Source organism: Strix aluco, chromosome 2 (assembly GCF_031877795.1).
Source record: "Strix aluco isolate bStrAlu1 chromosome 2, bStrAlu1.hap1, whole genome shotgun sequence".
NCBI classification, from domain to species: Eukaryota; Metazoa; Chordata; class Aves; order Strigiformes; family Strigidae; genus Strix; species Strix aluco.
Window position 1 is genome coordinate 65,067,143 of NC_133932.1, and position 16,086 is coordinate 65,083,228.

The window sequence follows — 16,086 nt, forward strand, 5'->3', positions numbered from 1 at the left end:
GGCATGAGGAGCCCCGGTGCCCTCCCTCGGGAGACAATAACAGCGACACCCCAACCCTCCAAGAGACAGGGAGAAGAGAGTACTGAGGAGGCGGGGTGACCCCGCCACGAACCGCCGGCACCTGCAGGGGACCTAAAGTCACATTTAAGAAACATAAAGCAAAACAACTCCGAACTCGGCCCGGCACAGCGGTAAGCGGCAGCTTGCCCGCACCTAAAATGGCACCTGCGTCCGCCCTCGCCTGGTGACCCCGCCCCCGAGGGGTGGAGTGTCCCCGCGGCCAACCCTCCCCCGCCCCTCTCCCGTGACATACGCGTTAGGAGACGCGCCAGGGCGCGCCCGCTCCGCCCCGCCCCCCCCCCCGGTCCCGCCCCTCCCCTTCCCCCGCCCCTCCCCTCCCCGAGCTCCTCCGCGCGCGCGCCGCGGCCCGGCCGGAGACACGGCGGACCCGCACCGGCTGCGGCAGCGCGATGACGGCGCGGCGGGAGGCGGCGGCGCCCGGCTGCCCCGGCTCCCCCTTCCCTCGCGCCGGCAGCTGGGCGGCTGCCTGGTGGGGCGCGGCGCTGCGCTTCGCCCTGGCGGTGCTGCTCCACACGGCCCGGGCCGAGAAGGAAGGTGAGACCCAGATTCCCCTTTCTTGTCCTCCTCCTCTTCCTCCGGCGGCGGCTGCTGCGCCGTTGACGGCCGCGGTCTGCGCGCTCCCCGGCGGTGGCGGGGGGGTGGGCCGGCGCTGTTGAGAACCGGGGGGGGGGGGCTGGTGAGGCTGGCGGCCCCGCCGCCCTTTCCCCCTCGGCGGGGCCGCCGGGTCCCGCTGCCCGCCGTGCGGCTGCCGCGCGGGGAGTGGCGGGCGCTGTCCGGCGCCGTGTGTCCGTCCGTCCGTGTCCGACGTCCTCCCCGCCACCCCCCCGCCCCCAGCCCCGCCGCGGCTGCCGGGGTGCGCCGGCGGGTCTGCGGGTGTGGGGAGGGTGGGGGGTGAGTGTGAGGCGGCGGGGGGCAGTCGCTGACGTTGGGGCGAACTTGGTGGGGTTTCTCCTCCCTGACAGCGGCGGGGATGGGGCTGGAGCTGCCCTTTAAAAAGGAGAGAAGGGAAAGAAAGAGGGGGAAAAAAAAAAAGGCTTTCTCGCGTTGAGCTGGTTTCCCTGCGGCAGGCTTCCTGCAGGAGACAGAGCCAAGCCAAACAGACGGGCAAACCTGCCTGAGAAAGGGCAAAAATGCACGCTGGGGAGTGACAGCGAGACCCCTTTTGCCTCCCCGAACTTCTGACAGGTGTCTGACGCCTTCGTGAAGTCGGTGGCGTTTTCTCCATACTTTAGTGAAAGTCGGTCAGGGACGTTTTAACTCCTGGTGCCTTTGGTTTTGGCACATTGTCTTTTCATTGTGGTTTAACAAGGGAAAAAAGGCCCCGAGCGAAACACCTAAGCGTAGTCCGTGGCATTGCTGAGAACGGCTTTCGAGCATTTCCAAGGTGCAGACTCATGGTCTACTTAAAAGTGTGGCTGTGTGGCAGTGTTAACGAGCAGAAGATAAATGTATTACAGAAGTAGGTGAAACAGATTTACTTCCACTGACATGAAAACTTACTTTTCAAGCAAGTTGCTGCACTGGAGGAGGGTATATTGGAAGGAGATTGAAATGTATCAGGCTAGATGAGGCCCGAGATGATAAAATAGAATAAGAATAAAAAAGAATAAGAAGGGTATGGAACAGGAGTTTAGTGAGGGGGCTGTAGTCATGTATCTAGTCCAGACCTGAGGGAAGAAACGCATCCTAATAACGCACGCGTTGGAATATTATGTAGATGTGCCTTTCATTTGCTAATGAAGGGGTCGGTTTGAGTAATTTCCTAGTAACTTGTTTTTACAGACATGATGATGTTGATATTAAGGTGATCAAGAAAAATCAATTTTGTGTCACACTCTTGTTCACTTGACTTTGTCTTCAGAGAATTTAACATTTAGAAAACAGTATGAAGAAGATACAGTATCCTTAGAGTGATGAGAATTTTTAAGTCTGTCGGTTCAGTCTGTAGTGTCTTGAGGTACTAGAAAAGTTCAAATGCTTCAGAAATACTGATTTTAAACTCTGATTTTGATTGCATTCCTTTACATTTAATAGTTTATATGAGTTTATAAGCTTTATCAGTGATGTCATATACCAGTATGATGGAATTGATTCATGCCCTAGAAGTTGTGACAGCTGGGGCCATGATCTGGCTTTGTTCATTTGTGAAGGAGATAATTTTTTTTTTCCTCTATGGACTTCCTTGGCATTCCTAGATAAACAAAGGCAGGTTTAGATTCACAGAGTTTGAACGGATGTGATTGAAGTTCTTGAAGAAAATGAAATAGTTTCTACTGATACCGTTTCCTTCCATTGATACAGTCTATTACTTAAAACTTATCCCAGCAACACTTCTGACATTTTCAAAATGAATTTGATTTTCATACAGAACACGAAGTTGGGTGGGTTTTTTTTGTCTTTTCTGACTTCTGACACTCGTTTTTCTTTCCAGGTTTTCTGCTGCTTGAGTGTAGTCTGAGTGGTACATTTAAGCTCACTCATAAGTCTGGGTTTGGTGTTTTGATTTTTTTTTTTTTAAATTAATCTTTTATGGACTCCTTAGAAGAATTCCTTGATGATTTGCATTTGTGGATTACACATTGAAAACTGTGGTCTTGGAGCCTTCCTATTACTGAGCGCGATGCCTCTTTATACCCTGGATAAAAGAACAGTGGAGTTTTAAAGCAAGACAAAGTCAAAAGTGACTTGTGAGATCCAGTCCCACTGGTTGGTCTTAAACTACAGTCTGAGGGGCAGTAACGGAGCAGAGAAGAAGGACCAGCTTGGACAGTGGGCCTTTAGACCAAAGTAGGAGCTCAAAATGAAACAGTAGTTCAGAAGAAAGTAGGGGAGTGTGTTTCAGGCTCTGTCCTTCAGTGCCTTAGCTTCTACCAGCTTGTGTCAAGTTAAACATAGTAAGACATGGTTTAAAAAAAAGAGCTGAAAGTAAGGAAATAGCTAGGAATATCCTTCCCATCTCCCAAATATGGACATACATGTTTCACTACAGCTGCAGGAAGGAAGCTGTGGAGAAGGATTAGAACTGAGGTTGTACATTCTTGCTCCTGTGCTATTTCTGCACTGCTGAGTCGAAGTGACTGTAGTAAGACACAGTGCAGTATGTATTCTGGAGAAGTTGCTACAGAAAAAAATGGATAGAAGCAGGTGCTCAGATGAATGATAGGAGTGAAAGAAGAATAAATCAGAATATCACAAAATAAAGTGAAAAATGAAGGTGGAAGACACTACTTTCCTGTTACCTTGCCAATACATGAGGAGAAACTGGGGGAAGGATGGAGCTGATGCACAGAAGAGTATGCTGGCTTCATCCTTCTATGGAGAAGGAGCAGCAAGCAGTTCTTTATGGAGCTGTCACGAGTAGGAAGAAGATTGATGGTGCAGTATTCCAGGTTGACATGACTGCTTCAAGTTCCCAATCTTAGTTAAATAGTTTGAGGGTAAAAATGTAACATAAACAGCTTTGCCATTTGTAATAAAGCAAAACTGAAATCCTTTGTGTGTTCAAGATGTAAATCAGATTTGTGGGGAACAGTGATATGGCTGTACACTCTCTCTGTGCTAGAGAAATAGAACTTGTGGAAATCATCTGGTATCTGAACAAATATGAGAGCAGACAAAACTGCATGTGGACCAGCCAAAACTTAAACATCAATTTCAGACTAAACACTGATGTGTGATTTTTTTAAATTTTTTTTTTTAAATTTTTTTTTTTTTTTTTCCCTAGCTGGATTCTCAGTGCCCATGTATTGCTGAGGAATGAGTAAAACTGAGAAGGGCGTAAAATTTTTTGTTTGTTCTTTCACTTAGGAAATCTGTGAACCATAGCAAAAGAATGACATGGCAGGAAAAAAATTCTGTGTTGGGTCTCAAAAAGCCTCTTGCTATTTAGGAGAGGCAAAAATAATTTAAGAGTTTTTTTTGCAAATACATACAATTTTCAGGCTTTTTGTCATTTCATTCTTTCCTAGTGTAATTATCATGTTCTGTATTGCCACATGGATTGAGGACAACTTTCAGTTTATATTTGAGAGTGTGCGGTTTTTGTTTTGGGTCTTGTTTGTTTGGTTTGGGTTTTGGTTTTATCTTTTAGTTGTGTTTTTTGGGGGGAAGGGACGGATGGACACACAACAGCCTTTTGGGTTTCAGGTTGAAGGAAGTCATAGGATGCCATAAACCCCATGGTCAGTAAAATGTTTTGAAGACAAATGTCTAACATCAGCATGCTTTTTTACCTAAGAACTGTTTTGTGTTTGTTCTTTTATTTTTATTCATTTATAATTATCTATATTTAAAAAAAAAATCATTTTATACAACAGTGATATATATTTTTTTTTTGTAATCACTTTTTATTTGGCCAGCTGACTGAAAGCCTGTTGAGACTATTTTGCTAGTTCTCTTACCTACCTGCTCACAACATCGGTGCAACTAGAGTAAGGTTGATATTTAGGCTAGATTTAATCCCTAACTGTAACTTTTCAAAAGTTACATCTGAGTGCTGGATATGGGAAAAATTTCTATTTAGACATCCAAGATCTGATACCAGATAGGTCAGTGAAAATGTAAAATGTTCTTTTTTTTTTTTTCTAAAGTTTGACGTATTCTCTGCTAACATCCTAGAAACTAAGATAGTTACTGAGTGTAAATGTAAAATAATCATGGAAGAGTTGAAGAGAGGTGGTGTCACTAGAATAGTGCACTGGGATGCTGCAGTTCTGGTTCCATTTTTGTCATTCTTCATTCTGTCTAATCTTGGGCAAGTAGCTTTTGCTTTTTATCAGTATCTAAAATGGCAATCCAGGATACTTCATATGAGTATCAAAAGTAGACTAATGCTGGAAGGTGATGTGGAAGAAAGCTTATATGTTTAAAATAACATTAATAAAAAAACTATTCATATATACTGCTTGTTTCTCATATCCTGCTGTCAGAACTAATGTATAGCATGCTACCATTTATTTTAATGTTAATGTTTTGACCCTGACTTAAATCAAAACGTGATCTAGAAAGAATGACCTCGGTCAAACTGGAAGCACTCTAGCAGCTGAAGTGGCACATCAAAGTCATGAACAATGTGAGGAAAACACGGTGAATAAAAATTGTCCATGCTATCTCATTGTGTTTTTGAAACTTAAGTATGGGAGAGCTCATTAGGTTTGCACTATGTCTTTGGTCTTGTAAATGATAAATACTAAGCGTGTGCTTGGATTAAAGGGTCTCATACTTGTCTGCAGAATCTTTGGGCTAAATTAAGCATTCGGAAAAATTGTGATGCAGTGGGCAGGAAGTTGAGACCGTGTTCTCTGTGACCTGTGTAATCTCAAAATGGTTGCTATTACCTCCTCTGCATCTCTTTCTCCCTCAGCAGTGTCCAGTTGTATTGCACATGTGAGGCAGACTGAGGTACCCTTACCTGTAGAGGTCAATTGAAGGATAGTGTGCTGTCCTTCAAGGCCTTGGATTGTCAACCGTTGAAGGACCTTGCTGTGTATTTGTATAGTGCCTAATGTGATGAAGCCCCGCCAAAGTTTGCAGAAATCTATAGGCATTACTTTAAATAAAGCTTTCAGTTGTGATTTTTGTGATTGATTGCCAGTATTGCAATAGGGGTTACTTTGAGTCATTTGGATACCCTTGTGCATCTTAAAATTTCGGCTATTTTCAGCAAAGCTTGGACATTTGCAGTGTGTCACTTATTTCAAAACCTACCCAGTTTTGCTCTGCTTAAAGTGATACATGTTATGATTCTGTGGTGTGATTTTTATAAGTATAAAGAATCTTTCAAACTGTAAATTTGGTAAATCACGTGGGAGTTTGACAGTGAATGGTGGATGCTGTGGTTTGTGCATAACCAGCAGTAAAAGTTGTGTGACTGAAGCACAGGCTAGAACCAGTTTGGTTTGTTCCTGTGTTTGTGGGTTTGGCAAGAATAAAAGTCAATAAAGATCCGTTTTATTTCTCTTGCTAGTAACTGCTATCCAGTGTGGTGCCTCTGTCAGTCTACAGCATGAATTTATCTGGCTGTAACAACAGGAGCTGCGAGAAAGTGTCTTTGTTTTTTCTCTGAAAGACAGCATTTGAAGTAAATGTACACCCTTCATGGTAGTAAGTGCGGGTACTCAGAACTGGACTGGGTACTACTAGCCTGGTCTAACGAGACTTGCTCTGACCAGGTGGCTGGGCTGGAGGCCTCTGGGGTCACTTCTAGCCTGTGTTATCCCATAGTTCCGAAAGGTCAGTGCTTCGGATGCTTATTACAAAAGCAAGTGATTCAATCTGTTCACCTGTGGTAGTCACCAAATTTGAGTTTAAGCTACAGTTACTTTAAAAATATTTTCTGTTTTTTCTAAAAATGTGTGTTGGTATTTCATCATTTTTAATTGTTATTACCAAGATAGAGGATGCAGAATTTCTTCTTGCATAGGGAGTATACCAGTGCATTGCTGGAATGGCCTTTGTTTTGTGATTGACTTATTTGGTATTAGTAATCTATCGTGTTAATTTGGAAATTGGAACAGAATTTAATTTAGATTGCTCACTGTTGCCCACCTTTCCTATATGGAGGAACTGTTAACAAAGAGTCTGGATACGGAGACAGTAATTCTTGACACCAACTTCCCTTTTTCCATTTCATAAAGCTTGTATACTGAAAATGTAGATGCCTGATTTAGGAAACCAAAGGAACTAATGAACATGAGAGTTAAAGAGGAGATATTTATCTTTCTAGTCATAAATACAGGCAAAGAATAATCCTGTGTCAGATATGGGTTTTTTAGAGGCAGCTGGTAAAATTTTAACATGCGATGCAAGAATGTTGGCCATTTCTGTTTTCTGAATTCTGGAGTAATTAGTGATTTACTGACTGTAGCAAGGATGTGATGCAGCATCCACACTTAACACTTTTAAAATCTGTCTTTAACATTTTCTGTTAAGCAGGCTTGAATAACTTGTGCTCTGGAATATTAAAGGGGCTAAACCAGAATTGTGCACACTAGCACTCTTGCTCTCTTTTTAAAAACCTTGGATATAATGGGGAAAGAGCAAAGATCTGAAGGATTGCAATGTAATTCCACTCTCTGAAAAGGAGAAAAAAAAAAAAAGAGGAGTTTTACACTAGTCTGAGATTTTCCTGCTACATTTACCAGATCTATCTTTTCACTAGGACTATCATAGAGGCATTTTTAATACCTCTCCTCCTACTGCCTGGCATGCATAGCAGTAAAGAACCATCAGAGAACAACTGGAGTTTTACTGTAGTTGTTGAACTGGTTTTAAGGGTACCTGAATGAAATTTAATGGAAGGAGGTATACAGGAAATGAAACTATGTACCTAACAGCTCCTTCTGTCTATGTATTGATGAAGTTACGAGATGTTTTTTAATCAAACTGTTCAGCTGACTCTAATACAATATGCTTAGGTTTTTAAAGTTATTTGATGAATGTATCCGTTAACTATTCACCATAAAGCAATCCTGTCTTAACAGTGATGCCTTAAGGCTTTTCTGAAGGTTTTTTTCAGTTGAACATGTAGATCTACCTATGTTGTACTGCACAGATTTGGTGTAGTAGAATGTGCACAGACTTTTTAAAGTAATTTTAAAAATCCCAAACAATCCTTGATTGTAGAGTTTTTTAAAAGTTACTTAAGTCAGGAAGTACAGCTAATAGTGGTGTTAAACAGATTAAATCGCCATTTGAGGGAGTGATGATAGAATAGGAGACAAAGTTGTAGACAAGCATGGTACTGATTTAAATAATTTGAAACACTCATTTCCACTAAACCTCTTATATACCCATTGTTCATCAGCTTGACTCTTTAGATCCATAGATCTGAAGTAAAATGGAGTCCTTGTAGAGGGAGGTGGTAGTGAATAAAAAAATGGCTAAGAAAAGCTCTTAAAGAGGAGGTTTTTAAAGAGGGAGTTTTAGCTATTGAAAACAGAAAGCTTTCTGTTGGCAACTTTTGTTGGAAACATCTCAAGGTAGTTTCCTCAGTGTGAAATTGGATGGCCTTAGCATAGTTTGATGTGACTGGCTTATGAAATTTCTTCATTTTGTAATAGGTAAGCTGCAGATTGAAAATGTCTGGCTCGGACTGAAGATGATAGAAGATATTGATAATGAGCTAAAGAAATTGGCTATTTTTCATGACATCTGCTTCTACGAGGGGATTTTTGGGTTCTGCATTTGAGGTGTTGATGTAGTATGTTAAGTGAATTTAAAAACTGGTTATCTGAAGCTTGTAAATAAATATGAAATCATTGAGCAGTACAGAAAAATGAATCAGTAATTTACACCAAAATACTGTACAAATATTTGTGGGTGTAATTTGTAGGTAATAAAAGCTATCCAGGCAACTAGATAAACTGCAGGGTGTTTGCTGGGAATAAACAGAAATCAGTGGTTCATGCTCTACCTTGGAGACTGGTTACAAGGAGTTTCTCCTGGCTCTATTTTGGGACCTGTCCTGCTTAATATATTTGTTGCTGATCTAGAGTTGGAGTGTACCAAATCTGGGGAGCAGTCAGTATGCTCAAGGATGGGGCTACATTTCAGAGAGATCTAAACAGGACAGAGCAATGAGCTGATGGGACCTTCATAAAATCGAAAAAGGACAAGAGGAAAGTCCTTCATATGTGACAGAATAGCCACTTGCAGGGGGATAGCTGGAAATGCTGTACCTGAGTCAGCAATATACCCTGGCAGCATGCAGGAGTGTAGCCACTAGACTGAACAAAGTGATTATTCCTGTTTACTCAGCACTTAATAGTCCACACCTAAACCACTGCATCCAGTTTTGCTCTCTACTGTCCCACTGGAAGGTGGCAAAGATGGTCAGTGGGCATGTGACCTATAAAGAGAGGCTGAGGGACCCAAAGCTGCATGGAGATGAGGCTTTGGAGGGACCTTGTGGCAGCCTGCTAATATCAGAGTAGAGGTTATGAAGAAAATGGAGCCAGACTCCTCACAGAGATGCATGGCAGGAACCTGAAAGACAATGCCCATAAAGTCAAATGGGGAAAGCTTGTTTAGCACCAGGAGGTGCTGGTCTGTGATGATCTAAGAAAGGCACTCAGACACTGTAAAATATAATTGAAAATGCTGTTTATTAGAGTTAACACTATAAAGAGAGAATAATATAGATAATCTTACATCTGTTTTGATGTTGGGAATCCTGAGTTGTGCAGCATCAAACAGGCCTCCAGTCCGTGTGCAACATACTGTGCAGACCCCATCCATAGACAGGGTTGCCCCCAGTTGGTCCTTCAGGATGGATTTCCTTACAAGAAAACAACTCTATTCATAACTTCTACTGTCAAGCAGAAAGGGTGCCCACATGAGAACTTCTAGCTGCACTTTTAGATAAAGTCAGGGCCACCCAGGCGGCATAATCACCAGTACTAAGTGGGAGCTGCCTGCAGGCTCCTCTGTTACAGGGAGCTGGCTGAGCTCGTCCTGCAGCCAAGGGCTATGTGCAGCACAGCATGGGCCTGAAAGTCAGCCCGTATGTGCAGCACAGCACAGGTAAGGGCCTGCTCAGGTTAGCTCTTGTTTGGATCACTAACTTCTCAGTGTATTATGGTCTTCCTGTCAGAACTGCTACAATATTCTGGCTTTGCATAATGAGGACATATTTTGCCATGAGGACAGTTGGGCACTGAAACAGATTCCCTAAAGAGATGGTGGAATCGCTGGCTTTGGAGGTTTTCAAGGCCCAGCTAAACAAAAGCCTAAGCAACATCGCTCAAATTCAGTGTTCACCATGCCTCAGCAGAAGGTTGAGCTAGATGACATCTTAATGTCCATTTCACCCTGAATTGCTCTGTCTCTGTGGTTTGGGTCTCCCTCTTCATCTTAAAAACTTGGTTGGAAGTTGCGATAACTTTGTCACAACTGATGGGAATATCCATAAGACAGGAGAATTCTGAGTTTCCACATAACTCCAGGGTGAAATCAGTGCCCTGTAGTAGTAATTTATATATAATTTAGATAGAAGCAGAGTTATAATTGGATCCAGGAAGTTTCACGTGTCACTGCCTCACTAAAGAAATGTGATCATAGAATGAAAAAAAAACCCTGTTGGCCATTCCTTGTTTCTGTATTCATGCATCACATAGGCTTTATGTGTCCCCTAGTTTTCATTCTTTATCTTGAAAAATTTGTTTCACCAGGAATATTTGTATGCTATCTTTCATGCAAAGGATAATATAGCTATTAGTTTCCATCTTTGCTAGCTGTTGGTAATGTGACAATAAATTGGATTGTGGTTGACATGTTAATATACAAGATGTATTAAAGTAATATTTAACAACCTGCACAACTCATATATCTGAGAAAATACTGAGAGATCTGGATATTGAATGTTGCCAAGTTTGAGTGTTCCTTTCTTGCGTCAGGAGACGTGGAGTACGTGGTTTTTACTGAAAATCATTTCCTTCTTGTAGGTTTGCTTCAGTGTTCTGGATCTGTGTGTAACTTCAGTCTGTGGAGCCAGCAATGCGCATAAATAACCATTATCTAGTGAGACCCTTGCCCCCAGGCATCCTGCTACTTAATTTGGTGATAGAAAGCACTGAGACACTGCTTGCCCTCTGAATTGTTGCTCCAAAATACAAGCTGATAAGGTGTGTGAGGAACTTTTGTATTATGATATAGCTGCTTTTATATTATCATATAGCTTGGCAGTTGCCTTCCATATAGCTTAAGTAGGTCATGATCTGCCCAAATAGCTTCGGCTAAACTGTTTCTTCCAGAATAATGAAAAGATGAATAAATTCAGTGTTTGAGGGGAAACCTGGTTATGTCTGATGCTGAAGGAAAGATCGTTTTCATTGACTGAATCTTCACAGGTGAAGTTACTCTGCCATTTAGTACTACTGAATATCATTATCTGATGGAGAAAAGACTGAAACAAACTTCAGTTCATCAGGGAAAATTTGATCAGAGTTCCAGTACTTGATGAGTCCTATGAATTTTTCTTTTGATTAAATTGAATTTCTCTAGGGAAAAAGACATTAGAGTAAGGAACTCAGAAATTGAATAAAAAAATTATTTATTTAGCATGATTTAATTGTGTTTTAAAAGCATCTGTACTGGGGAAAAGAAATTTAATGCTGAAGGGCTATTTAATCTAGCAAAGGTGTGCATATTTAGGTTGAAACTTGGTGCTGGGCATGTCAAAGTAGAAATGAGAGGTATTTTTGGGTGAAGATAATTGGCTGTTATCTTAGTTAAGGGGAAACTTGGTGATGTGGAGTATTTGCAGTCTTTAAAGTAGAATTAGATGTCTCTTCAAAATGTATTCTGTAACTAAGCCCAAGGATTTGGAATTATTGAGTGAAATTGTGATCTCTGTTGTGCAGGGTGTCAACCTAGGTCATCACAGCAGTTTCTGAAAGAGTCTGTCCAGAAGAGATTATTTACTTCTGAGGGGTAACTGCTTCCAAAGTATTTTGGAATGAATTTGATTTCTGCAGTTAAACGTAGTTAAGCATTTAATTTCCATATGCATACTTGCACCTTTAATTTCTTATTGATGTTTTCAGACTTTTTTTCCCCAAAACAGGAATTCTCCTATTTTGCTTCATTCTTCTTGCCCTGTATTTTTATCTTCTTTCAAAACTTGCTGCAGTAGTTCTCCACCCATTTCTTTTCTGGCTTTATCAGACATTGAGGCCAACTTTTTCCTGCTGGTCTGTGTTCCTACATGGCGAGTCAGCAGACTGCATTGCTAAACAATCAATAAGTAGCATTACTGCTGCATCATTAACACTAGGGCTTTAACATTAGGCTTTTCCTACCTTTTCTTGACCTTTGATCATTGTATTTATAGACTTTGTATGGTAGCTGATTATCTTGCTGCTCCTTTACTTGTCCTCCAGGCTTAATAGTGGACACTTGAGTTAACCGTTGCCACATGAGCAACAGAGAGGGTGGAAATACTGTGCTCCTCCCTCCCAATGATTCTTCTCTTCAGTTACAGTTTAGTTTTAAACAAGTTGTGTTATGCAGCAAAATCTAAATTAATGTGTTGTCCAAGTTCTCTTGCTGTTCTATAAATTCATGCAGTTCCACCCTGATAAGTGACTAAAAAAATTTAAAAAAGGGGGTGGGGGGCAGGATCAGGGCAGGGAGGAGAGCAGAACTGTTATCACTCAGTAGGCCACTGTTGCTGTGTCATAACACTGGTTGAGTGATACAAAACATCCTCTGTAGCAGGTAGCAAGGTAGGAGTAGGGATTGAAAACTGAGCAGTGTCCACTGAGCATAAGCTGTAGCTCTTACCTGATTGCATTCACATTGCTAGTAAGACATTTAGATGTTGGGGGGTATCTGCTGGTGCTGTTGTCTTTCTGTTCTGTGGGGTTTTTTTTGGAAACTGAAACTCCCATCCTCCTTCCTCTTTTCTACAGTGTAGAGAATAATTCTTGTGCTCTGTGGGGGTTTATTAAGGTCATTAATCAGCCTGGATATACCTTTTAAGTAGGTCTTTGCACTGTGTCGGCACAATCCATTTTTTGAGTAAGCGGGTTTCATGGGTCTGTTCAGTGGCTAATTTTGTAAGTGCAAGTTTGGAAGGCTGACATTAATGCTAATAGTTATAATTATTGTCAGTTAATGCACTGTTCTTCTGAGGCTGCAGAATCTATGAACTGACTATCACTTCCTGTAAACTACATCTTAAATGTTTCTATATGCTGAAAAGGTTAGAATTCCAGTAAGTCCGTGTTGTCTGTGCACACATCAATTTGCAGTGCTACATGAGTAGTAAAACTTATTGCCACAGTTAGAAGTTTATGATCTAAAATCTGAGAACTGAACTGTGATGAAGATTTAAGAATAGTTTGAAGGGGCTGCTCTGCTGCTTTTCCCCTATCATTGCAGGACAGGTTGTCTTGTTTTTGAGGCTAGTTCCAATTAATTTTATGTCTGTACAAGGTCAGTAATGACAAAATTATAGAGGTATAATCTAATTTAGCATATTGAAACTTTAAAATATTTAAAATCGCCATCATTAGAAAGAATAAAAAACATAGTTTGTATGGCCCAAAGCCAAAAAAAGGGATGCTATTTGCAGATGTTGGGTTTCTCTTTAACTTCCTTCTAATTTTTTCCCTCTTTTAAAATGATTTATGAGAAGTTTCCATTAGTATCAGAAGTATTGTTCTATTCGGCTTAAAAATAACATGTGCTAAAGTCTTTCTCCAGATGAGAGAATTATTTCTCCTTTCTTTTTCTTTTATTTAAAAATAAGTTTTCTCATTCATAACCCCCCTATGAAATATTAATAAAAAAAAGATTGGATATTATATTCAGAGAAGCATTTTGGAGCCAGCAATTAAGTGTCTTTGGAGGAACAAATGAAGTTATTGAACTGTTTAGAAGTAAAACACCAACTTAAAGCAAATATTTTTACCAGGTGTTTTAAAGCATCTAGCAACTTTTAAAGTAGTATTTGACTTTAATTTTTTTAAAGTGAAGTTTTATGATATTTATTGCTACATCTGAAATAGACCATTTTGGTCAATGGCAGATAAATTTTTAAACTTACTACCAAAAAAGTCAGCTTAACATAAAAATTGCTCTAGCTGAAGTGGATGAAAATGCAAATTTCTCTAAGGTGGAAATACAGGCTGAGTACAGAATAAGCACCTGAGAATAAAGGAATTTGAATAATGTGTGATTCTTTTTTTCTGTCCATCTGAAATCATCTAAAGTAATTTTCTTAAAAAATAGCTAAATAAAAGCAGACTGCTAGGTGTAGTATGTTACTTTCAGTGAGTTTTTTGTTTCTAGATATGTTTCTATAGTTTTATTGTAAGGATATATCTGCTACACAACACATCCAATCAGTGCAAATTCCATAAAAGAAACCTTCAAGCAGTTGGACCATCTTCTGAAGTGTGAAACAAATGTCATGAGCCAGATGTGTGAACTGTGTCTTCAGGACTGAGACCCGCTTTCTTCCTTTCTCAGACTAAGTGGTAGCTTCATTGTCTGGGGCCTGTGTTCTGAATCAGAATTGTGCTGTCACTTTCTGTTTTGTAGCTGGCTTTAAAAACTGAATTGATCACTGAAATCCTAAAAATCTGCATCAATCTTAAGTAAGGGGAAAAGAGATGAGTGGATGAATGCAATGTGACAGCTCTCCTTACTGGGAAAGAGCCTTGCTGTGTAAAGAAGCTTGTCTTGTATCTAAAGTCAAAAATGACCCATGAGTAAGTTAGTGGAAGATTATATGCAGACTTAGTTGGGTAATGGTGTATACACTCAAATTTGTGCTGTTGTGTGCATAAAATACAAATTACTTGATCGTTTTTCCCCCCTCACTGTGGAATAGATACTCATGTGCTCAGGTATTGCAGTGCAAGTGATCTACTGTCTCTGTTTAGCGTGTATTAACTTGGGCATAGGTTTGTGCATATGAACTTATTCGAGTATCTGTTGTGTAAAGTCATACAAATAATTTTTTATAATCAGTAGTACAAAATCAGGTTTTTAGTGAAGATATCATTTTGTTACTTAATGTATTGCTTTTGTTTCACATGATTAAAGCATATTATCTAGTAATGTTCAGCTAATATGTCAACAGAAAATAAAATTTAATAAGCTGGCTTTTTGAGGGATAATAATTAGGGATTTTAATAAAGAAAAAATAATGTATTTCTGTGTGAAAGGACTTCAAAGTGAGTTATTTTTGCATATGATTTTTACTAGTTTGTGTGAATTCACTGTCTCGGCTGTGATGGCTCTTCCAGGTCTGCTGGAAAAATTATCCATTTCCCGTTGTTATGGGCTACTGGAAAAGAAACAAGTGAATTGGCTATGTAAGTGCAAGAGGATTTAGCTGGAAAGGAAGCCTGCTGGCTGGTGGTTTTCTTTCAGAGCCTCTTGCCTGAGGTTCACTATGATCTTTTACCTTTCCAGTGAACAGGCATCTGTTGGGATGTAGGCCGAAATTCAGGCTGATAGATACACTGACTCTCACATCTTGGGGAATAGGCCTTTCTTTAAATAGCTTTTATTGTGTTCAACACTTAACTGGGATGTGTTTCTTGAGGTTCACCAGACTCTTGTATTCTTGAAGCCGATAAAAATGGTTGCTTGCATTACAGCATAATACTGTTTTTCTTCATCTGTGTGGTATTCAATTTTTTTACAATGTAATTTTCCTTTCATAATAATGTTATTTTATCATCTATATCCACCTGCCTGTATTTCACACAGGGCTCAATTTTCCACTGTTCAGGATGACTGAAATTGTGTGATTGCGCATAAGCAGTTAATTCATTGACAAAGCTTTAAAACCAACTTGTCCAGTTTTAGTTGTGCTGTTTAACCGGTAGTGATACAAATGCTGTAATTACAATTACATAGACAGAAGTGAATGACATTTAGCACATTGTAATTGGCTCATGTGGTTATAGTTACCTTGAAGTGAGCTTAGTCATCAAGACAAAGGGTTAGAAACTGAACCTTTAAAAAACTTGGTGTAAATTAGGAGAGGCTTAAATAATCAATCTGGCCCTGTTTTATTAAATTGGTACACTGTTTCCAGAATTTGGGGAAAATTAATAGACTAGACAGGTTGTGTAACTACATTTTATAAGAAAATTGCCTTAGACAAGAGTTAAGGGAGAAAATATTTCCTACTAGCATGTAAGACCATATATAATCACAGAATCGTCTAGGTTGGAAAGGACCTTGAAGATCATCCAGTCCAACCATTAACCTCACACTGACAGTTCCCAACTACACCATATCCCTCAGCGCTATGTCAACCCGACTCTTAAACACCTCCAGGGATGGGGACTCCACCACCTCCCTGGGCAGCCCATTCCAACGCCTAACAACCCGTTCTGTAAAGAAATGCTTCCTAATATCTAGTCTAAATCTTCCATGGCGCAACTTGAGGCCATTCCCTCTTGTCCTGTCGCTTATTACTTGGTTAAAGAGACTCATCCCCAGCTCTCTGCAACCTCCTTTCAGGTAGTTGTAGAGGGTGAT

The 16,086-nt window shown here is 40.5% G+C and overlaps 1 protein-coding gene across 1 annotated transcript in view; it reads left to right on the forward strand.

Annotated features, from left to right (window-relative positions):
- Nucleotides 1-444: 444 nt before the first annotated feature.
- Nucleotides 445-16,086, forward strand: part of TMEM131 (transmembrane protein 131) — a 101,738-nt gene continuing 86,096 nt past the window's right edge. The window contains exon 1 of the mRNA XM_074815033.1: nucleotides 445-615. Coding sequence (XP_074671134.1) covers nucleotides 471-615 — 145 coding nt within the window. The 5' untranslated portion in view covers nucleotides 445-470. The remainder of the gene's footprint in view (nucleotides 616-16,086) is intronic.